At 47.6% G+C, this 26,912-nt stretch overlaps 1 protein-coding gene across 5 annotated transcripts in view; it reads right to left on the bottom strand.

The window, feature by feature from the left end:
- Nucleotides 1–26,912, bottom strand: part of PTPRF (protein tyrosine phosphatase receptor type F) — a 196,640-nt gene that overhangs the window by 124,407 nt on the left and 45,321 nt on the right. For all 5 annotated transcript variants that reach the window (XM_044300617.1, XM_044300616.1, XM_044300619.1 and 2 more), the window contains exon 2: nt 25,543–25,696. In XM_044300617.1, coding sequence (XP_044156552.1) covers nt 25,543–25,621 — 79 coding nt within the window. In that variant the 5' untranslated portion in view covers nt 25,622–25,696. The remainder of the gene's footprint in view (nt 1–25,542; nt 25,697–26,912) is intronic.

Genomic DNA, 26,912 nt, shown 5'->3' with positions numbered 1-26,912 from the left:
TTAACTACAAAAGACCCATTGCCAGTCTGTGTTCTACAAGACGGATTGCAGTAATATGCCCCAGACTGCATTAAGCCCAGACAGAAGTGCAGGCTGGCTGTTTTATACAATGTCTTATTATCAGCCCAGCTCCAGCGCTGTACGTGGCCTCGTCCGCTCTCATCAATCAGGGAGAGTCGTTAATTTGCATCTGTAAGTAACAGCGGCAGACAATGGGACAAACAAACAAACAAAAAAAACGGACACTTCACTTTATCCCCAGCTTCACCTACGAGTACAATATGGAGGGCTGGGGGCTCTGGAACACAAAGCGTTAAAGGCACTGTACTGCAGGTCAACGTAGGTGGCCACACATACTACATGACTGTCGCCCAACGTGCCAGAAGGCTTAGGGACCAGTCTTTGTGTCTATGGAAGTATATAGCTGTGGAGATCACAGAGGCGTGAGGCATCACTTAGCGGGGCATACCACGAGGCCACTGTCTAAAGTGGGCAAATTTAGAATAATAGGGCATACCTTCCTGGTGATAGACACCATCAACCCCAAGTGGCTCCTCTCAGGGAAAATATTCATGCAGTAAGCAGCTATGGACACGACAGAGGCCTGAGGCATCCACTTTTATAAGATTGTTATAAAAAGCTGGTAATGGAGATTGGATGGCTATGGTGTATTGAGCTCAATGTCTGGCTGGATGGGGCATCAGTCGCTATGGCTGTGGGCACATCATGAGCCAAACCCAGGATGCAGGGAAGGTCTATGGGCACCATAGAGGCATGAGGCGCCCACATACCTATCACCATTACCATATGTGAGAGCTAAGCTCCTGGCTACAGGTGACGGAGATGTACGGTATAGCACATGCAGATTCTTCATATTTCAGCACCTTTTCTATAAATCTCTGGATATGAAAAGGCTAGAGGGGGGCGACAGAGATAGAGGAGTCCGGAGGGCAACGACAAAGACAGAGGAGTCCGGAGGGCAACAACAAAGACAGAAAAGTCTGGAGGACGACGACAGAGGAGTCTGGAGGGCAACAACAAAGACAGAGGAGTCCGGAGAGTGACGGCAGAGACCAGAGGCAGATAACAGAGACAGAGGAGTCCAGAGGAGACTGAAGTTTATGGCAGTTGTTTCCTCCCCTCCCTCCACAACACCTGCATTCTTGGCCATGGATGTATGGAGGGGGTCCAGATTTACCACTTTAGTCGGTTACTATAACGCTGCGCCACCTTACATTGTGTATTTACTGTCAGGTCAATACACATAGAGCATCAGTCTGCTAAATGTGATGAAGACGTTCACTAGACGCGCTGCTCATCTCTCTCTAAATGAATTTGTCTTCAATTAGCCAATATGCAAACTGGTGATTCCTTCCCCTTCAAATCGCATGGCAGGGGTCTGATTACCAGGAGATAACTCCGCAGTCAGCATCCAGAGACGCTTCAATGTCTGAATGGTGCAGGGATGGAATGGGTGTGCCGCCGCCTGGGTACCTGGACTGCCAACATCTACAAAGTAAAGCTAAAAATGAGCAAAAACTCAGGAGAGCCTTCCTCCAGCAGCAAAATAACGTGAAATAGTTATATACGAGGCCTCGGAGCGAGCAAAGATGCCAAACAATAAAATACATAAACTGCGCAGTTAACATGAATACAGTTTGCTGGGAATTCAGATTAACGCTGAAGAAATCTCATTACCTCCGGAAAATATGGACGGGATTTCCTGGGAAAAGAGATGTTGGTTACAGAGAGATTTATACCCCCCGCTGAAGAGCTCGAAGAAGCGCACTCGCTAAATACTGAAATGAAAATGCAAAATCAGAAGGATGAGATATGCAGAAGAGAATATTAGATCCGGCGAGAGGTGGGAATCACACAAACCAAGGCTCATACACCCAGAGGGGGCTGCTAGGGCATCCGGGAAGGGGATGCATTATGCGATACCCCAGCAAAAGCGTTAATCTAGCTGCACATCTGCAGGTCACACTCACACAAGTCAAGCAGGACACACTCCTCACCTTGAATCTGTGCTGTAGAGATTCGCAGTACAGCCTCTATAGCCTGCTATTGGTCTATATTGTACCCCAGCACGTCTGACGGCATATCAAGGTTTCATACAAAACTCAAACGATATTGACATGCTCCATGGATGCCATATTATGGGGTCATTCTCCACTGAAAGCAGAGAACACGAGTGCTCAAATTTTTTTTTTATATTTACTCGTCATTTCAACTCATCTTAAGAGGCTCTTGAGCAATTCCAATTTTTGGAGGGTGAGCCTGGCACCCGCAGGGCCATGTTCACATGGATGACTGGATACAGAATCATAACCGAGGCTGAGCCGCTGCCAGACACCCAACAACCTGAATGAGGGCTTCACAGGATTAGAAGTATCAACACCCCATTTTGAAGGACCCTTCCTCCCTAAAGATACTTCTAGAGGGATGTAATCTGCGGCTATGTATAAACCTCAGGGCGTCATTAAAAGAAATTATCAAAAGGATTTATTTCTTCATGGATGCGAATGAGGACCGTGACACATTGAGGCAAATCACACGGTTCACACGGGTCTCGGGATCGGTGGGTTTCCCAACTAGAGCAACATACACTACAAAGAGGATTCCCCCATGTCCTATAGTCCATCCGATTGCAGCATAATCTGTATATCCAGGAAGACTCCGGCCGTCTCTTGGAATATTGGCAGGAATCTCTTCGATGGGCCTCACGCTGAGGTTCTGAAAACCACGATCAACGTCAAGACAAACATTTTGGACATTCGACCTTTGCCTGGCAATCCTTTTGCAGAGGGACTGGACTGTGAGTCCTTCACACTGTCGGCCAGACCGACGCTGTAATAGCTATCTCACGTGTTCAGAACCACAGTTCTATTTGTTACTTTAGGGACTGACTCTACGTGAAACGTTCCTGCAGCATAAACATCGTGGACTCCCACAGTAGTAGGTGCAGGTTTCTTCAGTCTAAGTGGCTAAGGTAGTCCGAAGGGTGATGGACCTTCTTAATGTGATGTGAGGTTTGTTCAAAAGCCAATCCTTGAGATAGGGGTCATTCAATAATAAGTGCCAGTGGCACTGGAGTATATCTCTCATCTCCTTGTGCCCTCTATTGAAGGTGGTGATGAAGTTATGCCTGACCCTGTCTGATTCTGGGGTGGACCTGGTGGTGGGGTATAGACATTTTACTTGAGTATAACCAGCGGCCTTTCTATAAGCCCCTAAATTAGTTCCTTGGGTTAATAATGGATCCAAACTATTTTCTGATGCGCTTAAATTGACCAAACTGTGTTAGTCAGAATTTGTCCATCATTATTCTTAAATAAAGATCAATCCAGAAAATCAATGGACAACTCAGAGAATCGATGAGTACAGGATAGGGCGAAGCCATTGTAGATGAAGCCCTCAATGATACAATTAGCCGTAGTGACTTCTCTTTCCACAGAAATAACAAATCATCAATAAACCTTCCGAAAATGATATTGTCACTAAAACGAAGAGATGATAACATATGCAACCTGACCCATATAAAGGTTGGCATACGACGGCGCAAAGCGAGACCCCATAGCACAGCCTTTAATCTGTCTATAGAGATTACTGTCAAAACTAAATGTATTGTGGTCCAGAGTGAAGAAGAAATCCTGCTGTACCCTGGGCATAGCTGGACTGCACAGATGCCTCCTGTATGAGGTATATTGGTGTAAAGAGAATCTGCGACATCTGCCGTCATGAGGGAAGTTTGGGAGCAATCCATGGTAGAATTCAGATGTAAACTGACGGGAGAGTAGTGACATACTTCAGAAGGTGAAGATCAATGAAATATGATAAAATCACTGGTGCAGGGCTAACTGGATGACCAGGTGTATCTGAGGGAAGAAACTTCTGTTGCAAATGTTTTCTTTTAGCATCTGTGAAGGCGTCCACCTCCCTTCAACCAACAGCTGTTCTTCCGATCCCTCGTTAAACTGAGCATGCACTGTCATAGGAGAACGCCGCTCCGAGATACACCTGATGGCGGCTTATTTCTTGCTGGAAAAAAAAGGATCAGGCTTTACAAGTCAACATGCCTGATTCTTCTTTACACCATCATCTTAGCTGGATTGGATAACATTGTTATTTTGGCCTCCTTTAGGTGTATGGGCATCTTTAAGATGATTAGTGCTGGCCAACCATGTAATGAAATAAGGATTGGGCTTATGGATTTCAATATACTAAAGCCGCAGTCAGGTGACTGTTAGCTGCATACTCTCCTGACCCATGCAGAACACAAGTATGCTCGGCCAAGCCCAGCCTGTGTATGGAGGGGCTGGGTAGTATAGGTGTCCTTGTTTGCCTTAATAGCCTAAAATAGGACAACCCCTTTAAATCTGGAAAGATGGAATCAGTTCAGTTCAGTCACAGCTATACTGCCGAGTGTCTTCTGTCCAGAGCGCGCAGCGTAGCCTTTCACGTTTGTCCTCAATCTCCGCAGCTTTCCCAAGTTGTGCAACTGATCAGAAAACACAGACAATCCTGAGGAGCCCGCGCAATTCTACGATGACGTCTGCTGTTTGACAAGAAAGGCGTTAATCGCAGTGAAGTGTTTTCACAAGCTCCGCATCCACCCTCTCCTTCTTAAGTCTCGCACTTGAGAACACATTTGTCTTTAATTTGTCTTCTCAGGCCATATGCTTGTAGACGCTGCCATCGTTTTGCTTCTCAGTCTTATCGCAGTAATTCCCAGTGGTCGGCAAACATGGCTTATAGTTCCACGTCATCAGACACGAGCGCGGGATGTGACTGGCATCTTCACTTAACAGGAAAACGGGCAGCGAGGGAGCTTAAAGGGAAGCGCCCTCCATCGCGTCCGTATTCTTCTTTTGTATTTGCGTTAGTTCATTATCCTTTAAATGCAAAACCCGCCATTGTGAAAAACTGCAATTATCCCAGGCTTTCTCCATATGGTCCATCTCCTACCAGACAGTGCCTCACAATACATCCCTTCATCCCTTGTCCCAGGGGACACAACATCTCCAGACCAGAAGAAAACTAAATGAATGGTACTACTACCACTTGTGACCCTGTAGCTGAACACGGCACCGCCATCCCCGTCCACATGAAATCAGGCAACATTTCTGCAGTTCAGGAAATCTGACTTATGGTTTCTTCTCATTTAGTTCTGACCAGGAATAACTGGAGGCAAAACGACTGATGCTTCCAAAATTACCAGGACTGTAAATCAAAGCCCGAAATGTGGGGTTGGGACTTCTATGATGTGGATCTTAGGCTACTTTCACACTAGTGTTTTCTGCGGATGCGTCATGGATCTGCAAAAACGCTTCTGTTACAATAATACAACCACATGCATCGGTCATGAACGGATCCGGTTGTATTATGTCTTCTATAGCCATGACCGATCCATCTTGAATATCATTAAAAGTCAATGGGGGACGCATCAGTTTTCTATTGTGTCAGAATATTGTGTTTGGCTCAGTTTCATCAAGTGGAGAGCAAAACACTGCAAGCCGCCTCCAGAGCAGAATGGAGACGGAACAGAGGCAAACTGATCCATTCTGAGCGGATCCTTTTCCATTCAGAATGCATTAGGGCAAAACTGATCCGTTTTGGACCGTTTCTGACAGCCCTGAACGGATCTCACAAACGGAAAGCCAAAACGCCAGTGTGAAAGTAGCCTAAGCTGGACGCCACATTTACTAATGTCAGTGCATCCAGTCACTGTCGGAAACTGCACCAAAATCTGGCACAACCTGGAGCATTTTTGGCACATCTGGCTCTTGAGAAATCCTCTGCACCTAGCTTGAGAGAGGGGCAGGTTTTACTGGAAAAGGGTCGTGGATGAGCTGGAAAGGGTGTGGCCCAATATGTGACCTTTAGCACCAAAACTGCGCCACAATTTTTGGTGCACAAATCTGTCTCAAACTAAGGCTAGTTTTCCCACTTGCGCTTTTAGATCCGGCAGGCTTTTTCGAAATGGAAAATACCACATTGTTGTCCAGCCCCATTAACTATAATGGTGACACGGAGAGATTCAGCCTCAACCCGGCCGGATGATAACCACGGTGTGCTGCAGTTTTCACCCTGCATGTTTGCCACGTTGAGGCTGGATCTAAGCCGATCCCCATTATAGTGAATGGGGATCGACTGGTATCAGGTAGTGTCCGGTGATGCCAGATCCAGACATCTCCAGAGATCTCTAGCACTAGTGTGAAAGTAGCCTAAGCCGACCAATAGTGTCTGCAGCGCAAGTATCAAACCTGTGATACATCTGCTGCAGACCAGGCAGCCGACCGAAGGATCAGTAAATCCGCCCCAATGCGTCTGGTCGCACCTCAGTGTCCATTTCTGCACGGCAAACAATTCTGAAGCGATCACCCCAATATACATCAGGTTCATGGATGTTTCCTCCGTGCAACATGACACCGGGGGGGACATGAGCACTTGGTGCCTGCTCCAGCCGCTTACAATTATTACAGTAATGATAGGAGTCTGGTGTTCCTGAAGGCTGCTTTGTTTCAGGAATCACAGGGGGCCTCACCTGGGACACCCACTAATGCGATATCCTGTCTTCCCTTTCTTACATTCCATTCTGTTGTGATGGGAGCAGGTCCGGAATGGGAGTGAGATGTGCGGATTCAGGTCAGGGAAGTGACATTCGTCTGGAGCCCGGACATGTAACGCACAATCTTCTCCATACAGGCATTGTGCTACCAGCGCACACAGGAACAATGGCGGTGCCCAGGAGGACACGTCCCACAACCCAACATACAATGGAAGGGGAAGATAACGCTGCCATTTCCCAGAACAGAGCTTCATCATGCAAAGTGCACGGCACACAAAGGCGATGCGTTCAGACAGAGCTGGCCAGCCCGCTCCCTGGAAGAAAACAATGGGCCCTTCTCTCTAATGCAGGAAGACAGAGACAACCTACCTGCCAGGGGAGCAGCGAAATAAACTTATCATCTGCTGCTGCCTATTTACGTCCCCAGAACTGGAGGAGACGAGGAAGCTGCAGGTGACCAGATGTACTTGTGCAGGTCGCCATTCAGAGACAGCAAGTACTGACGAATCCCTCTACCCGGAGGGTTCCTAAAAAGGTAGCTTGTTAAAACTAACGCAATTGGGGTTTACCCGCCTATGAGAAAAATATCTGAAATATGAGGTAATCAGGGGAATGTTGTGCAATTTATCTCTGAAAAATAACCCAGAAAAATATGGGCGCGTTCACACTGCAGAAACACAAAATCTGCGGCTGACCCTCTGATTTCTGCAGCGGACATGCTGGACAATCCACACCACAATCTGGTAAGGAAGGAAATTATGCGCTGTCTGAACTATGGCACTTAATCCCCATTGAAATTAGTAGGGTGATTTCTGAAATGGATTCTGCGCTGATTTACACGTGTGTGAACATACCCTTACAGTGACACCTCTGGCTCACCATCTCCACTGGAATACTAATCCGGATGATTCAGGCGAATCTGCCGACCCTATAACCTGTATGGGGGTATTCTGACTCTACTCCAATGTCAGGAATTGGATTTCACGAGGAGATGTTCCCCTGAACACCACGGAGGATTTGGGAAGGACGGATTGCACAGCCCATGAGAGACCACCCAGGCAGCTGTCACAGGGGCTCATCTCTCCCCTCGGCACCCCCCATTGTCTTCGCTCTCCAGACACCCAGAATATTTAGCTATAAATCAATTTTTTATGAAAGGAAGATCCTGACAGGGATTCTGCTCAGACACTGGCTCCAGAACACGCGTGTGGCCTGACACGTCATGCACAACCGTGAACGGCTCTGCGTCTGCTCGGGGCCTCATCCCAGATTTATTTTCCACCACATCATCCTATATGGAGGTGACAGCGCTGGTTCCAAGTCTGATTCCATTACATCAGTCCCTCCCCAGTACAGGCCAGTGACTGGTGCATCCCAGGAGACCCCGCGCGCTGCAGCCATATTTCTCCCTCCTTATAATGCACTCATTGTACTATTTCTAATATTTCATGCACAGCAGAAAAACAACTACCATCAATAGCTCTGTTCATCCTGAGCTTCCTGGAATACTATGCTAGAGCTACAGTGAGGACTGACACTACAGAACAAGTTGGGGGTGTCCCTGGGCATATACCAGTCTACAGCCATACGGTGTAAGCTTTATGCAGTGGAATATTGTCTGTGGTGCCTCCCTAGAAAACTATGGCTACGTCTGGTGTCTGAAGCTGCAGCCTCTCTCGGGCGCGGGCACATTGCATGGGGTGAACACACGTGACAACGATCTGGCGCTGGAGTCCGGCTCCTGACAATCCGCAGGCTCCGGCCTCACAGTAATTAGCAAATTGCTGATAATTGGATTCACACAAACAGAATTTGAGATACTGTACAAGCACAAGGGGTTAAATGCCCATTTTTGACTCATTTCTCCAATTAAGTGGCTTATCTGTGTTCACCAGAGGGACCGACCACATAGGACTTATTGATTGGGATCATTAGCGCCCGGCACTAAGCGTAAGAACGGCAGCAGGAGAGGAAAAACTGCAGCCTAATCCTGTGTCGATATAATGTGACCAAGGACAATCCCCGAATATCGACCCATTATTGGAACCACAAGCGGAAAAAATAGGGCCTTATTCACACCCATTCCTTTGGGATCAACTCCTGAAAACTGCATATGTGTGATTGCAGCCTTACATGGGACGGAGGCAATGAGGGTTTTACAGATTTCATCCCCAAAAAATCCACAGCGGAAACTGACGCCAGATTTCCCCCTTTGCTGGGGTCTACACAACCTGAAGGCGCTCTCCTATGCCCGCTGTATGAAGAGACTAGTCTACATGGAGATGCTTTACCCTACCCCAGCCTTCTCCTGGCACTGAGCAGCCCGTCGCTCTCCAGACCTTCCAGGGTGACAGACCTGACAACTCCTAATATTCAGCCCCATTGAAAAGGTTATAGATGTATTTTTCGTCAGGTTCTGCCATCAGCCAAGTGAGGAATGAGAGATTCAGCCGAGGCCGGAGAACGCGATGATAAATGTTAAATCCGCGTTTATTATGCTGACAGCTTCAGAGCTCGGGAACGCAGAAAAGTCCAAGCTGAAATTCCACGGCAGCCTCTTCAGCATTCATGATTCGCCTTGTGTTAGGTTTGCTTTGTACGGATCTGCCAGTCCGCCTGGCGCGTTGCGTTGAGTGAAGGTCTCTGCCTCTTTCGCTAAAAATCCAATCAATTTGGTTTCAACTCACTTAGCATTTTAACCTTTTTTCACTTTCGGTAATGAGTCCTGATATCAAGAGAAAATAACAATGTGAAAAGGGCCCCGTCTCGACACCTCTCCCGGGATGTCCCCCCACCCGGAAGAAGAAATCGGGAGGAATGAAAGGATTACTGCCGCGTGTTCCTGCCCCCGATCTAATTAGAGCGCAACCCCAATTACCAAAACAAAGGCACCAGGAACGAACAGCGGGGGCACTTACATATGATCTAGAAATTCACAGCCACAAGCAGACTGTATGTGCGGGAAGACGTTGTTAATCGCGGCTCCCTAAAGATGCCCCCATAATGCCGCCCTGAACCTGCGCCAATGAGGGAGAAGATGTGACGCAGTCAGAAGCCGAGTAATATCTAATCTCCTCGCCCAGGTGGCCATGGCTCCAGCTCACCCAGTATAGCAACTACCGAAACATAACACAAACCCCTTATGTAACTGGGCGAGCCAAAGGCGGATTTCAGACCCCTATTACGCGGATACACATTGGCCTCCATGTTATAGATGCAATACCCAGACTTCCCGTAGGTCGCTGGACCAAATATATGTTTCCATGATGATCTAAGTTCAGTTCTGTTAAACTAGGAGAATTCCAGGGGTTTCAGCCGTAAAACGTAGATCTAAACCGTCCTTAGGAGGCAGACGCACTGTGCTCTGTAGAGCAGGTATATGACGGGATTATTCCCCAGTGGATGCCGCTGTTTTTACTACATGCCTCTGTACGGCAGAGTACACCAGCCCTAAGGGAGGCCAAAGGGACACGTCAGGAGAATGGGGCCCTACGGAAGCATTTCATAGATGCACCTGCAGCTCTCCCACTGTATAAGGCAATGCACAAAGGCAGCGTGAAAGCAGTTGGAGGCTGTTCACACACAGCGCTTTTTGTCACATATAAAGTCTACAATGTAAGATAATACACAATACATATACACAATACGTCTCAGGCTGTGGCTTCAGTGTACCTCAGTGTTTCAGAAGGTACAAAAATTAAAATCCTAAAAATAAAAGGAAAGCGCACTCACAAAAAAATCCAACACTTAAGGATTATATTGGAGACAGGAAAGCGCAACCATCAGTAAATTGCAGCATGACGTAACCCGGTCACATCAGTGCCATAGTCAGGCGCATATACAAGGCGGAGTATAATCATCATCATCATCATCCACGGCCGCACGCCTTCCCCATGTACCCCGGCCAGAGGGCTGTACACACGACTGGGAGCAGATACATTATTATTACCTCTGCTGCCGGATCAGCAACCACACAACAAATACGTGATGAAATTACTCGTCGCTGTCCGTTTACGCCATCCTAATACCAAAGACGAGGGTCACTGCCTTACCAGACAGGTTTATAACATATCAGCAATTCCAGAGATCATTTAGTCCAAAGTACAGAACTGCCACAACAACCGCGAGACATTACATCATATGTGACTAATATCAGCCGCTCCTCTTATAACGCTCCAGCACTGATATAACCTCCAGAGACATTACATCCTATGTGACTGATATCAGCCGCTCCTCTTATAACGCTCCAGCACTGATATAACCTCCAGAGACATTACATCACATGTGACTGATATCAGCCGCTTCTCTTATAACGCTCCAGTACTGATATAAGGTTCAAACTGTTATGGTTAGTGGCCCTTTAAGCGAAGAACATAATGTACACACCAAGGAGCTCTGTACAAGTCAGAGAATGGTAAAGAGTTTCTTCACCCCCGGAGCTTGCAATCTAAGATGATGAGGGACATGAAAACACCTGATAGAAGAGGATGACCCAGGACTGATCAGGACTTTGTTCTGCGGCTCCAGCGGTTAGGACTCTAGTGGAGGGTGCACAGAGCCGGGGGGGCTGTTATTAGGAAAAGGGGACAAATTAACGTGGCTTCATCCTCCACCAATAGACTGAGCATTAGTTCTTGCAGCTTGAAATTGCCGTCTCCCAGCAGCGCGTCCTCCCATGCTGCTAAATGAGATGACTTGCATTCATCACACGCCTTACTCCACAACCTCAGCGCAAGTACAGCCATCTCCCAGCAACCTCACACCCGCGTTGGGCGTCAGCATCACACAGTAATTATTCGGTGTGTTTCTTGCACCATGTCCTCGCTCCCCTGGCCTCCTCCACCTCCTGCTACAACAGAAGCAATTTCTAAGAGGAGACGATCAGGAGCGATGGAGGGGAGAGGAGCTACCATGGGGGGCATTAAATAATCCTGGACCCCTTGTATAATGAATATTTGCATTTGTGTTTCTGCTATGGCCGGTGGATGACCCGTCAGATCGCCATAGACTTAGTGAGGTGCTGACATTTACTGCCCCACCTGATACAATGATAAAAATTGGGTAATGGTACATTCACACGTGCAGGTTTTTTTTAAGCAGTTTCTGAAAAAATAAATAAAAATAATCACGAGTGGGGCCATTTTACACAAGTTATCTGGGTGGGTGTGGCTTAGTGGGAAGGGGTGTGGCCATATTTCAATAAATTAAAGGAGTTGTGTGATCTAGGACTTTGATGGCATATCACTAGAATATGCATGTAATGTCAGATAGGTGTGGGTCCCACCTCTGAGACCTCCACCTGGGCCTCCAAAAGTTCAGGAGAGCGCACCGTGCTCGTCATTCATTTCTATCGGAGTTCCTAACATAGCAGAGCTATGGTCAGCAGTCCCATAGAAATTAATGGAGGGTGACTGTGCATGCGTGGTTGCTCCCAGCTAATTTTGGGGGTCCCATTCTGAAAAGGTGGGAGCTGCCCCTATCTGACATCGGTGGCATATGTCTCAGATAAGACAACCCTTTTAACTATAATTTACACCAAAACTGGTGTAATTATCACTGAATCTAGGTCAGCTCATAAATGGGGTAAGTTTGATTTTTTGGGGGGAGGGAGAGATCCAGAAGGGACTTCATGGCTCCCTTCTGAAGTAAGCTGTACGGTCACTCTATGATTCCACAGTCATATGATTTCCATACCTGTGAACCGCTATCCTTCCATATTACGGTCATATCCGGAATTATTACACTTCTTGGGGTGCAGTCAATTATAAATAATTTTACAAGCTAACGAGTAGACCCTTCATCTGTGGCCCCTGTACAGCAGTAATTGGGGTTATATTAGGAGGGTATGCAATAACCCGCTGCAGCTCATGTAATGTAATATTCTACAGCCAATCCTACAGGACAGATAGGAGCCTCACGAACCCTGCAGTTACTGATCCGTTATAATGCACAATCAATACCACGTCCTCCTGTTATACAGTATCAGTTCTCATCCATAGTGTCAATGTATCCACAGTGCTGAACAGGGCAAAGGAGCTTACACTCTAATTATCTGTTGGGGAAGAAATGGTTTTCACAACCTGATTTCTTGATACCAATGTCCGGACACAAAGTGTGAACCAGGTTCTGGGCATTACATCTGTTGGCTAACAATGGCCGTCTGCAACCTGTGTATCCACTGCTTGTTGTAGAACTACTAACCCCAACACTCCAACATTCATTTATCATGGAACTAACAGACTCAACTCATCCATCTGGCCTTTGCTAGGAAGACAAAGCTGGGACCTGTGGTTCCACCCCAGCTCAATGTTATATGGTCCGACTTCAACTACTGGAGCCATTCCAGGTGCATGGCGAGATTTTCATGAACTTGGGGTTGGGTAACAACCTCCCCCCATAGGGGAGCTCCATAACAAGTTTCATAGACTAATATTGGGGCAATATCGCTGCATGCGCACCACAAGGGGCCCCACGGTCAGCTCTGGGAGACCTTGGTCCAAATTACATCAGTTTTGATGGGAGGAACATACAAAATGCTGCTGATGAGGATGGAACCACAATGCAGATGTGAACATAAGTGGGGAGCCTCGATTTATATAACTGGACCTGTAGGTGAACGAGCCACTGAACGTTTGCTACCACCGCGCTTGCGGATAACATAAGCAGGTCAAAGGCGCTATACTAAGAAGCCAAGAAAGACAAATCCTTTGCCCCGGCCAAGGCGTACAGCCGCACATCCCAGAGGAGAGCAGCGGCTTCCCTGCACAGTCTGTACTTTGAATAAAAGCTTTAATCCCCACATATGAAACAGAGATCAAACAGGAAAATAAAAGCTGGAGAATCCGTGGTGACTTTATTGCTGTGGATTTGTGGATGACTAATGGAGGGGTTGTCATGGGGGGACCAGGGATCGTCCTCCAAAAACAGCTTAATGTTGCAGTAGATTAGAGGGACCGGTAGACAGACTCCGGTAATGATGCTGGAAGGAGCTGTTTTAATAAGCTAAACCTTAGGTTTCCTTCCTTGCGTGGTACACACATGAATGCCAGGCGCTGACGCCCCCCGCTGCCACCCCCCCCCCCCACCCATTTTCCTCCTTTAGTCTCTAGGACTAGCCCCATTCACAGCCCTTTCTATCTGATGCCTTAATTTCCTGCAGTAATCTACCTGCCATGAATAATTAAGCAATGCATTTACTGCTGTGCGAAGAAGCAGCGGCCGCAGCACAACCGCTGATCGGTTCCTCCACTCCAGGGCTCAATGCATACGGCCGGGGATGTGGTGCAGAGGCCATTAGACGGGTCTCCCAGCATTTCCCTGCTCTCTATATTCTGCCTTCTTCTAGACAGAGTGCTCTGTAGTTCTGTTCTAATTTATGTAAATGGACGTTAAAGGCTTTTTACATCTCCTCTTTGTGCTGATCTAGGAAGACCCAGTTCAGATAATGGAGCGGTTATTCTAAGTGCCAGCTCCCAAACCCAAGAATAGAAGTAACTGCAGATGTGGACATTAGAGGGGTTTCCCCTACAGACATAATGATTGCTACCTGATCGTCTTATCCCTGCAGCAATAGACTGTATTCTCCTGTCCTACAGTCATCCTCTCCCCTGACATGGCTGATAACAGGGGGCAATAGACTGTATTCTACTGTCCTACAGTCATCCTCTCCCCTGACATGGCTGATAACAGGGGGCAATAGACTGTATTCTACTGTCCTACAGTCATCCTCTCCCCTGAAATGGCCGATAACAGGGAGCAATAGACTGTATTCTCCTGTCCTACAGTCATCCTCTCCCCTGAAATGGCCGATAACAGGGGGCAATAGACTGTATTCTCCTGTCCTACAGTCATCCTCTCCCTGAAATGGCTGATAACAGGGGGCAATAGACTGTATTCTCCTGTCCTACAGTCATCCTCTCCCTGAAATGGCTGATAACAGGGAGCAATAGACTGTATTCTCCTGTCCTACAGTCATCCTCTCCCCTGAAATGGCTGATAACAGGGGGCAATAGACTGTATTCTCCTGTCCTACAGTCATCCTCTCCCCTGACATGGCTGATAACAGGGGGCAATAGACTGTATTCTCCTGTCCTACAGTCATCCTCTCCCCTGAAATGGCTGATAACAGGGGGCAATAGACTGTATTCTCCTGTCCTACAGTCATCCTCTGCCCTGAAATGGCTGATAACAGGGGGCAATAGACTGTATTCTCCTGTCCTACAGTCATCCTCTCCCCTGAAATGGCTGATAACAGGGGCAATAGACGGTATTCTCCTGCCCTACAGTCATCCTCTGCCCTGAAATGGCTGATAACAGGGGGCAATAGACTGTATTCTCCTGTCCTACAGTCATCCTCTCCCTGAAATGGCTGATAACAGGGGGCAATAGACTGTATTCTCCTGTCCTACAGTCATCCTCTGCCCTGAAATGGCTGATAACAGGGGGCAATAGACTGTATTCTCCTGTCCTACAGTCATCCTCTCACTGAAATGGCTGATAACAGGGGGCAATAGACTGTATTCTCCTGTCCTACAGTCATCCTCTCCCCTGAAATGGCTGATAACAGGGAGCAATAGACTGTATTCTCCTGTCCTACAGTCATCCTCCGGCTGAAATGGCTGATAGGAGTACAATAAACCCATCTTTGCACCAGGGGCGTTGCCAGGTTAAAATATTTAGGGCCTTGGCCCCTGATGTTTTGTCCCGGGCCCTAAATGTCCTGCCTGCCAGCCAGCTATATACAACTGTATTGCCATCCTCAGGACCACAATACAATTGACTCTAATGCACTGGAAAAGCTGAAGGACCTGTGATGACATCACAGTCCATGTGATTAGTTCTAAATGCAGTAGCTGAAAACAACCTGCGATGATGTCACCATCATGTGACCCGTGCAGGAGAGGACTGCTCAGCAGTGAAGAGAAGTCTTTGGAATAAGCTGTGGTGAGGTCTGTACATAAGGAGAGGTAAGTGAAGGGGTAGATTACTCAGTGTAAGAGGCAGAGCAATGTTGAGAGTTGTAGTTATTTACCTGGGACTGCATCTTAGGGCTGAAGGGAGGGAAGTTATTTACATGGGACTATGTGTTGGAGACGGCTGGGGGTGATGTTATTTACATGGGATTGTATATTGGAGGGGGCTAGAGAGATGGTGTGATGGTATTTACATGGGCCTCTATGGCGGAGAAGGGGAATAATGTTATTTACATGGGACTGAATGGTAAAGGGGCTGAGGAATTATAATTTCTGAGGACAGTAAACGGAGGAAAATAACTACAGGGGGCACTGTGGGGGGCATTATAAATACTGGGGGCACTTCAGGGTGTAACAGTAGGGGGCAATATAAATACTGGGGACACTGTGGGGACATTTTAAATCCAGGGGACATTAGGCGTTTTTATTACTACTGGGGGCTCTATAGGAAGGACTTGTAAATCCACATTATTTCTAATAAGAGTACTAGTACTTTAGAGACATTTTTTACCACTGGGGGAACAATAAAGGGGCCTTTTTTCTACTGGGGGCTCTGTGAGGGTATTATCAATACTGGACGGCTCTTCTACTAATGGGGGTATTCTTGGGGAGCATTATCACTATTGGGGGCAGTATTACTAATGAGGGCATTCTAGAAGGGAAGTAATATCGGTGGGACTTTGAGGAGCACTATTACTAAAGTGGGGGAACTCATTTTTCTTCAAGATCGTATTTGCGGGTACAGAAAAGTGAGGAAGCTAAGGCAACTTTCACACTGGCGTTTTGGCTTTCCGTTTGCGAGATCCGTTCAGGGCTCTCAGAAGCGTCCAAAATGGATCAGTTTTTCCCTAATGCATTCTGAATGGAAAAGGATCTGCTCAGAATGCATCAGTTTGCCTCCATTCAGTCTCCATTCCGTTTTGGAGGCTGATTGCAGCGTTTTGGTGTCCATCTGACGAAACTGAGCCAAACGGATCCGTTCTGACACACAATGTAAGTCAATAGGGACGGATCTGTCTTGGCTATGTTACAGATAGTAAAAACAGATCCGTTCTGAACGGATGCAGACGGTTGTATTTGAACGGATCCGTCTGTGCAGATCCATAATGGATCCGAACCAAACGAGAGTGTGAAAGTAGCCTAAGATGTCTGTGCGTCACACTCTGCAGAGGCGGCTGAGAGAAGTTGTCGGGACCGAATGGAGAAGATGATGACAGAGAAGAACTACATCGGAGGAGACGTCACCTGGAGGCCCTGGATATGAGGTAGGTGCTGCTGTATAGCAAGTACAGGAAAATGTCTTCAATGCTAGTGTTTATTTGGGGGGCTTTTGGTTGCGTTCGAGAATTGGGCCGCGGATCTTTTGAGACCCTAGCAACAACCCTGCTTTGCACTCCAGGTGTATGACGGGTTTACCCGATTGCTGGGCAGATTATTGGGGAAGAATGTTCCTACAAACGTTCATTCCTGACAATCTTCCCGCCTGAAGGTGCAGCCAATCACCTGATGAAAGAGTGAAACGTTCCTTCATTGGGTGGTCCTGTTGTTCGTGCAGGCAAGTAAATTATCCTTTCATGGCAGTAAGATTGTGCGGTCTAAACAACATCGTCTTCCCAGAAACAATGCACCTCTAGGAGGACAAGTGATGGCAATAGAGACTGCTCGCCCGCGTACTGTGGAGGTGATCGCTGCGTGTGAATACAGAGCTTCACCTCCAGTGAGTGAGCAGCCAGTTGTTGGGAAGGATCTTCTCCAATTATCGGCCGGTCCTTTAGCCGTGTAAATCCACCATTACTGTCACAAGCCCAAAGCCGTGAAGACGACTTTCATTATACTTTAGCAAGAGCTGAGACCGCCAGCGCCGCCCAAGGTCACTTCTACCTGTAGTGTCCATGTACCGCTCCTGCAGAATGTATGCAAACAAATGCAAATGTATTCCTAATAACTTCTATATGAGCCCGAGATGATTTATGGCGCTTTCTTCTGATTACACTCATGCGCTATTTTATTATGCTGAACGTACAGCGCGGAGGATTCCTATAGAGACAATTAGAGAATAATTCATCACAGTTATTGAAACTGGATCTGTGCTCAAACCTTCATTAACTTCATGAAAAAAGACAGGCGGCGGGCAGCACGTGCGGACAGGCGCCATCGCAAGTCCTGGTGTGAGCTGCCCACACCGCGCTGGCCGGCAGGGTACGTCGAGACGGATCAACTAAAGATCTTGCCCCCATCTCCCGATTAATTAATCGTCACCACTACAAATATTGGCAGGGGAGAAGGAATTTAGTTTAATAAACAAAAATAAATAATCCAGAAGGGACACGGTCTTCACTTGATCCGCTGAAACTTGTAGTTCTACAGCGTAAAACCTCATACACTAAGACTATCTGCCCAAGTGTCAGTTTTGGCCACTAGGAGGAGCACTGCTGATATCTGGTCCATACTGGGGGGTACGTATGTGTTGTATTTTATACATGAGCCAGGCACTGCAGCCTCATGACGGAAATCTTCCTCGTCGCGGCCGTTATTTTGCTAATTATTTCAATTGCACTCAGTTTGATGTCTGCTCCCCACGTCCCGCCGCTGCTCGTGGCTGTCCATTAGTGTTCTGCTCACGTTCATTTTAAAATATGCAAATCTGCACAGTAATAAAGTTACACTTTCACTGTATAATATATAAAGTATAACTAACAGAAGAGACCCCTGAAAAACAACTGAATGCGCAGAGATCATCCATCTTCATCATCAGTAGCCGTATGACTGCGCTCGCCTTCCATGGTCGTAGTCGCGCGGTGTCAGGTGGAGCAGGTCAGGCTGTGCTACCACCTTAAGAGAGCCATAGTCCGCTCAGTAGGACTCCAGTGCCGGCTGTATTATCACTGCACGGACCCCACGAGCCCCCTACATTAACAGAGGTTCTCCCACTAATTATCTCCATACCAAGAGTCCTGCCAGGATGTTAGCATCTGTGTTAAAGCAATCTATAGCATGTCTAGAAACAAAAAAAAAAACTATTTTCACCACTGTTTTGCTTCCATGTGCATCCCTTCGTGCTGTTGCTAAACTGTGCCACTTGGGACAGGTGTTAAACAGAATTAGTTCCCTTCCACCTCTGGCAGCTGGCAATATTCTTCTTCCTCCCTCCCATGCTTTACTGCTCTACTACCAAGATGCTGCTGACGCTCCGCTCTGGACAAGTGGGGCAGAAAGCCATTTCTATTGGCTGCCCTGCAGTGAACCAATGATCACTATGCAGGTACCCGGCGGAGGGGAGAGTGACTAAGCATGCGTGTCCAGCAGCATAAAGACATGCATACAGCTATACACATGGAACGCCAGGTGGCATCATACTATGTAAGTAACTGAACACCAGGTGGCATCATACTATGTAGGTAAATTAACACCGGGTGGCGCAATACTGATAAAGGTGGAGGTGGATGATTGGATGATGGCATTTAATTGCCAGTGTACAGGGAATACAATGAGCATTGCTGCGGCACGTCCAGCGAGGGGAACAAGGTCCTGCGTCAGCTTCTGGTGTCTGGTTTTTACCAGCTAATCAGACAGAGGAATCCAGACTGAAATGTCAGATCAGCCATTAAAACTGTGCACGTCTTAATCTCTGCTTCTCCCCAACCTGTGAGGTGCTTCAGGAGGCAGAGGAAATGTAAAAAGGTCTCGGCATGTTACAGTGTCATCTAACATCTGGGCAAGCCTCGGAGGACAAGCTGGAGATGGGAGACCACCACAGAACAAAGCTACCGGCGATACAAGACACAGATCTCCTCTTGTCTCAGCTTCTGGTCACCTGTGTCCATACATCTCCATAGCAAGAGCTCCTTGGGACCACACGGAGCTCCAGACACTGGGCCCTATAACAACTGTGTGATTTCAGGCCTAAAGCTGGGCAGCTGCAGTGGAGATGAAAGCAGAAAAGGACGTGCCCAGGACAGAGCCGCCCGTATGGACCCTGTATAGTGGCATATGGAGTCCTTCCATCCCCGGGTTACGGGCCTGTAGGTGCTCCATGTGCTTCTGTATGACGCCGCTGCATCCTTAACCCATGAGGCATGTGATTCATGCCAGTCTTATGGCCTCTCCTCTATCCACATTTGAAAGTTGTGCGCACAGTAAGCGAGGCCCCATCGTTGTGACAGATTTATTATAATTCCATCACAAATGGGGGTAAATTGTAGCCTAGCTCTGCATCCGCACAACAAGCGTAGATCACAATTTTCCAGGAATTTGGGGTTAGAACAGCCCAAGAAGGTCGCATTTATTAAGAAACATACACCTCATGTGATCAGTACACTGGGCGGTAATACTGTCCGCACGCCCGGCATTATCATACCATGTATAACCCGTACTCCCGCCTGAAGACTTACAGTAGGTTAAAATGAACCGGTCTCGTTGAACATAGTGTCGGAGCTGAAGGCAGCAGGTTATAGAGCAGGAGGAGCTGAGCAGATATATGATATATAGTTTTTTGGGGAAAATGTTCAGTAAAACTTGTAATTTATTTATACATTTACATCTCTGCTCTTTCTGGCTTATTTAGTCCAGGAGGCGGTCCTATCAGTGATTGACAGCCTTACCTCTTTGACTGTGTATACAGAGAGCGCTGTCAATCACTGACAGGACCGCCTCCTAGACTTCAAAGCCTAGAATGAGCAGAGATATAAATGTATTAATTACAAGTTTTACATAATGTTTTCCCCCAAAAATACTACATATCCCTCTGCTCAGCTCCTCCTGCTCTTTGCAGCTCAGACACCATGTTAAACAATTAATCTCATTATAATGCATTGGGTTTCCTGCAGGTTCCACATCTTGTAAACCAGTTCTGTCAGCCATTCACAGCAGCAGATCAGAAATCTGTACTCATCACTCACAACTTGTACAAACAGGAGCGGCCGGTTCTGCCCCGGGTCAGGAGGTTCACATATCAGACGTGAAAGCTGCAAAGAAAGCAAGTGGAGAAAATGCCTACACTGGCGAGGAGAGGTACTGTCCTGTGTGAAACTCTTTACTGCCTGGTCCTGTTTGGAAGAGTAAATCTGCCCAATGTGATGAAGGATATTACATGTATCATGTTCTAGCCGCCTCATGGAGCACTTTTATGCAGCATGCACTTTAGGTCTGGTGCCCAGTGTGCTGCCACATCCTTCTAATGAGACTTTTGGTCTGTCCGGTCGGAGCTGTGAACCCATCGTGTGCGGGACGGTAAGTGGCTTTCACTCAATGACACGTTCGGACGTCCAGAGCTACTAATTATATTTAAGTGTGAATCACGACCTACGTCCTGGCACAAGAGGCTGCAAGAAAACCTTCTGTCACCATGAGCCAGGCGCAGTCATTGGTCCTGCCGCCATGTCTCTCTATGCTGGATGTCACCATCTTCTTTATATATTTTATTATCTTAAATAGCAATTGCTGTGCCTAATTTATGACAATGTGCATGCCTTATCATAAGTTAGACAAATCTAATGGCAGCACAAAGGGGAAACCAAGACCGGCGTAAAAAGCCAGCCTTAGTAAATGTGTTCTAGTGTGCATCAGGAAACTCAGGATGCACATAGATACAGTTTCTGCCCCATGAGACACAGGGAAAGAACATGGAAGACAAAAACGTGAATGCTAATTTTGCTCATAGGTCTCTATAATAAATGAGACATCAGAGAGAAATCTCGAAGGGACCTCCGTGGCTTTAACTAGTGTCTTAACATGCCCCACCCAGCGGGACCGGTCAAGGGAAGCATACTTACCTGCTCCCTGATGCTCGGTTCTGGCATCATGGGTTCACTGCTGTATTCACTGCGCTTCGGTCCCCGAATGTAAACTTCTTGCATGGATGGGGGCCACATGTGTCTCTGCAGCCAATGATTGGCCAGCTCATTTGGCCGTCAGCTATTCCTTCTGACTCCCTATACACATGGTTTGGCTAAGTGGGTATGTGTCCTCAATGGGAAGAGGAGGGTAAGTTTCTGGTGGCGGCTTATTTCCCGTGAAAACAAAAGGAGTTGTTGAAATCCAAGCTGTCCGAACACCCCTATACAGACGGCTGATCCAGCGGGTTTGGCCGATGAGTGTATGTGCCCCAGTATGAGCTGCTGACACCATCGTGGAGGAAACGCTCCGCTTGTGTCCACAATAAATGGAGGCAACCACCGCCGACTGGCAGGAGAACCGGGGTCCGGTACCCCACCGGCAATCACCATCCTATATGGATAAACCATCAGTCCCAGAAAACCTCCCGGCATTCAAGGTGCTGGTGACACAAGATCTGTCAGGGCGGGGGTGTAGGCGGTATTCTGCGAGTTCCGCTATGTGTCCACATTCCTCTATTCCCTGAATCTGTCAGTCTCTGGATACATCCAGCTCCTGGTGAAACAATCGTCGTGCGGAGGAGTCAACATCACCAAATTGTCATATTCTAAAGCCGGAGACTTTTCATCTCTCAGCTCTTAAGTGTTTTCCTCGCAGCTTTGGTTCATTGTACTTGACTGGGAGATTTCAGACGCGAGGAGCGTATTTTCTGCACACTTCCACTTCAAAGTTCAGAACTTTCAGACAAAGTGCTATTGTATGTAAAGATGTGGAGAGAAGAAGAAAAAAAAAGTTTCACAAAATGAGTCAGAGTCGCCGCTTATCTCCACTGTCAGAGATGATTTTCTCTGGAGCCAAATTGCATAGACTACAAATTGTAGCACTTTCCTGTGATTGCACAGCGGCCGGGACAGGATTTTCTGGCTAATCGTACCCGAGGCATCAACAGATCCAGACCGTCCAGCAGATTCAACCTCGACCACAGGCCTGAGAGCGAAGTGCGAGACGCAGCCGAGGGAGAGAGCATTAAAGGGATCGTCGCCTTCATTAAATAGCATTTATTTGGTAGACGATACAAGACACTTCCTAATGTATTGTGATTCTCCATATTGCTTCCTTTGCTGGCTGGATTAATTTTTCCATCACATTGTACAATACTTATATACAGGGGCTACGACGATGAGCGAAGTGGTACCTGGGGTTCGGGACTTTATTACCCAAAGTCTCGCAAAACTTTGGCTCATCGGAGCCAATACATTCTAATACTATATGAAGCTCCTGCTCCGTACGGTATTAGAACAATGTTTTATGCGAATCGACTTTAGATGTTTCATCCGAAGTCGATTCGCTCATCCCTAGTTACGACCACAGCTGCAGCGGAGATATATGAGGTGGTCGGGACGGGATCTGCAGCACATGCGTGCCTATTTGCACTCCAATGGTCACAGACCAGAGAGGCCGGAGCTGTTTCCTACAGTGCGCAAGCACGACCATCATAGTTGGACTACGGGGTGGTCGTTACCATGGAAACGAGCAGTGTATGATGTGAAAAATGAATCCAACCAGCAATGGAAGCAATATGGAGAATCACAATACATTAGTAAGTGCCTTGTATTAACTTTCTCTACATTATGAATGCCTTTTGCTGAAGTGAGAGATCCCCTTTAATTACCGGCTGCATATAATTAAAGGTAAGTGGTTTATGCTCTGAATTAATAATGAGAATACAGCCTATCCATCACTAGAGATCAGCGGTGACATCACTGACAATGCTGCCTATCCATTCAGTAGAGATCAAAGGAAAGGAACCAAACATCCATGCGCGATCCCCGGTGAAGCCGTAGGAGGGCGGTCATAGTGAGGACTATAGATGGGCCAGGGATGAGTAAGTGTCACTCAGGGGCCCGGACCTGCCATGGGCCGTGTGCAGAGTAAGGCCTGGTTCACACTTCAGTTATTAGGAGCCAAAACCAGGTGTTGGTCAAACACAGAAGAGGCGCAGATCTGTGCCTGGTTTCAACTCACAATAACTGATGGAAATAACTGATGTGCGAACCTAACGGGACGTTTCTAGCTGAGAGCAGAATCCAATAGAAGAGACACGGCGCTGTGCTCAGCGCCAAAGATGCCTTCCTTCAGGTTCTGATTCCTGGAGAGACTTATCCTCCGGTAATCATCCAGGAGACGGGCTCAGCTTTTTTAGCCATTAGAGATGACATTTTCTAAGTCCTTGCGTCAAGTTCCTGAAAGCAATCGAGATCTGGCTGACCCGGAGGAGAGGAGTAAAACAATCAGAGGGGATGAGCGCAGGGATAATGGGTGGCGGTCACCGCAACCGGAAAGTGACAGCTCGCCCGAGAAGACCGACCAGTCGTCTTATTTTCTATCACAAAGTTTCTCCAACGAAAAAAATAATAATAAAAAAACTCAACCTGTTCTGTAGAGGAGGCTTCGGTCACGTCTCCATCTAATTAACCAGTCGGCAGAATGGCGCGGCGCTGTTTCCAGGCCTTTCTGACAGCGGACGGGCATTTTAAATGCAGAGGATAAAGCAATAAAACCTGAGACGCCATGAAACAGTACGACAGACACACAGGACTACTGAGAACGCCGCCTATCCATACACTAGAGATCAGCGGTGACATCACTGAGAATGCCGCCTATCCATACACTAGAGATCAGCGGTGACATCACTGAGAATGGCGCCTATCCATACACTAGAGATCAGCGGTGACATTGCTGAGAACGCCGCCTATCCATACACTAGAGATCAGCTGTGACATCGCTGCGAATGCAGCCTACCCATTCACAAGAGATCAGCGGTGACATCACTGAGAACGCCGCCTATCCATTCACTAGAGATCAGCGGTGACATCACTGAGAATGCCGGCTATCTATTCACTAGAGATCAGCGGTGACATCACTGAGAATGCAGCCTATCCATTCACTAGAGATCAGCGGTGACATCACTGAGAACGCCGCCTATCCATTCACTAGAGATCAGCGGTGACATCACTGAGAACGCCGCCTATCCATTCACTAGAGATCAGCGGTGACATCATTGAGAATGCAGCCTAGCCATTCACTAGAAATTAACGGTGAAATAGATAGTTTTTCTACGCTGCACTTACGCCAGAGATCAGGGGTGACAGGAGATCAGCGTGCTATTACACGGCAGATGAATTCCTTGGATGGAGCGGAGCAGCAGCTGCAGTTCATTATTGCTGGGTCCTCTCCAGCCCGACACTGAACAGCCACTTGTCGTGCCACGTACTGGCTACGATTCACACTCGTGGATGCGCTAAGTGGTTTTAATTTATGTGAAACACAAAACAACACAAAGACGGATGTGGCGGTGAAGCCTAATAATGATGCACAGTAATGATATTACGGAGAATTACAAGCAGCGAGCTCTTCCAATCCGCAGAACAAAGGCTTCGCTCAATATGAAGAACACCACGGAGGCGCTTTACTCAGACTATTCAATAGTGCACTTACTGATAAGCGGCCATTGTTACACGGACTGCGAAACGCTCCCGAGACTCATGGGCAAAATAGACAGGTAGTTGGGAGATGCGCCAATCTACTGCGCAGGAGCACCTGTCCGTCCTGACATTCACATGTCCGTCATGTATGTGAAGAAACTGATTACAGCTACAGTCCTGTAAGCAGAAAGGGCGGAGATAGGGACCATAGTCCCTTATATAACCACATACAGTCCTGTAAGCAGTAGCGGCTGACATAGGGATCATTAGTCCCTTATATAACCACATACAATCCTCTAAGCAGTAGGGGCTGACATAGGGATCGCTAGTCCCTTATATAACCACATACGGCCCTGTAACTAGTAGGGGCTGACATAGGGATCATTAGTCCCTTATATAACCACATACAGTCCTGTAACTAGTAGGGGCTGACATAGGGATCACTAGTCCCTTATATAACCACATACAGTCCTGTAAGCAGTAGGGGCTGACATAGGGGTCAGTAGTCCCTTATATAACCACATACAGTCCTGTAAGCAGTAGGGGCTGACATAGGGATCAGTAGTCCCTATATAACCACATACAGTCCTGTAATCAGTAGGGGCTCACATAGGGATTATTTCTCCCTTTACCAGCTCCCCTGAACATTATAATGGTATAACGAGAATCCGCGGGCACTTACTGTCTGCTTCAGTGGTGATCGCCGAGTAGAGGAGCATTGCCAGGACGATGAGCTGGGTCTGGGGGGAGTAAGGCACCATATTTACAAGCGGTCTCCTCTCCAGGCCTGGTGTAGGGTGGTCAATTCATCCGGCGTTCCGCTCTCAGAGACGCTCCTGCATGGAACAGAACAGAGAGGTTAGGACGAGCTGCAAACAGAGAACGTGGAGCAAGAGGAACAATATGTACAGACCAGAGTATATAACCAGCACCACATAGAAATGGCGGCCATTAACACTCCCACTGGGGTTAGCACCCAGCTTTCCCCTGCAGGGATACAGGAGAACTATGAAGCTGAGTGATAATGACGTCCATATTGGATCTGTACATGGCTCTGTATATAATAGGCGCAGCGCATGTACAGCAAGCGGCTGATGTAAAAGCGCCGATCACTTAGCATGGTATCACCCTGCTCATCCCCTCCACCTGCTGCCTGTCAATCATTCACCCTCCTGTCCCTCTTTGACGCCGATGGATATATGACAGATTCCACTAAAAACATCAGCAGGACCCGACCGGGGCAGAGCGGACAACTCGCTATATCACATGCACAGATGTGCTGGGGGCCCGATGTAGGAGCCACACTGGGATCCATAGTGTCACCATATATGAAGGAACTATGAGGCGGGCGGCCTGAGCTCCAACCCTTAAGCTTCCACGAGGGGCTCCTGGCTACAGCAGGTGCTTAGGTTCCCATATTCCGCTATAAGACTCGGTATGAGGCCACAGCGCGCCCCCTGCCCCCGCAATCTACGGATGAACAGATGTCGCTTCTCCTCTCAATGATTTCCTGGGGAGCAACAGAAGGAAAACATTATTAATGAAGGAAGCGTTTTCTATTATTCATGTACAAAGACTGATCACTTTCACATGAACTCATTCCTGGCACAGGAGCGGACCGCCGGGAGCGGCCAGAGAGGTACCGGGCCACAAGAAATGGAAACGCTTTGTATTATACATAGAGGGCATTTAAGATGGCGCAAGAAGAGGACTGCCGGGTCCGTCAGTATCCTCTGGGCAGGAAACATGGCATACTGGAATAACGCGACATCAATGGCACGAGGCGCCGCTTATGTACTGGGAGGGGTACTAAGTGCTGCTCCATGAGACCTCTACCTTATGGGAGACCTCCACCATCATAGGGTCCTTCTAGCGCAGCATAATAGGTCATTATGTCCCCACCACTGACTGTTGTAAAGAGCGCCAGGGACAGGAGGCTGAGTGTAACTGCACCCCGCACTGCGATCTCCCAACCCCACATTTTCCTTACGAATGCCAGGACCAGTTTTATAGATCATGGGGCCCTGGGTAACAAGCAAACGAGGTCCTGAA

This window comes from Bufo gargarizans, chromosome 7 (assembly GCF_014858855.1).
Source record: "Bufo gargarizans isolate SCDJY-AF-19 chromosome 7, ASM1485885v1, whole genome shotgun sequence".
NCBI classification, from domain to species: domain Eukaryota; kingdom Metazoa; phylum Chordata; class Amphibia; order Anura; family Bufonidae; genus Bufo; species Bufo gargarizans.
This window is presented reverse-complemented; position numbering and strand designations above follow the sequence as displayed.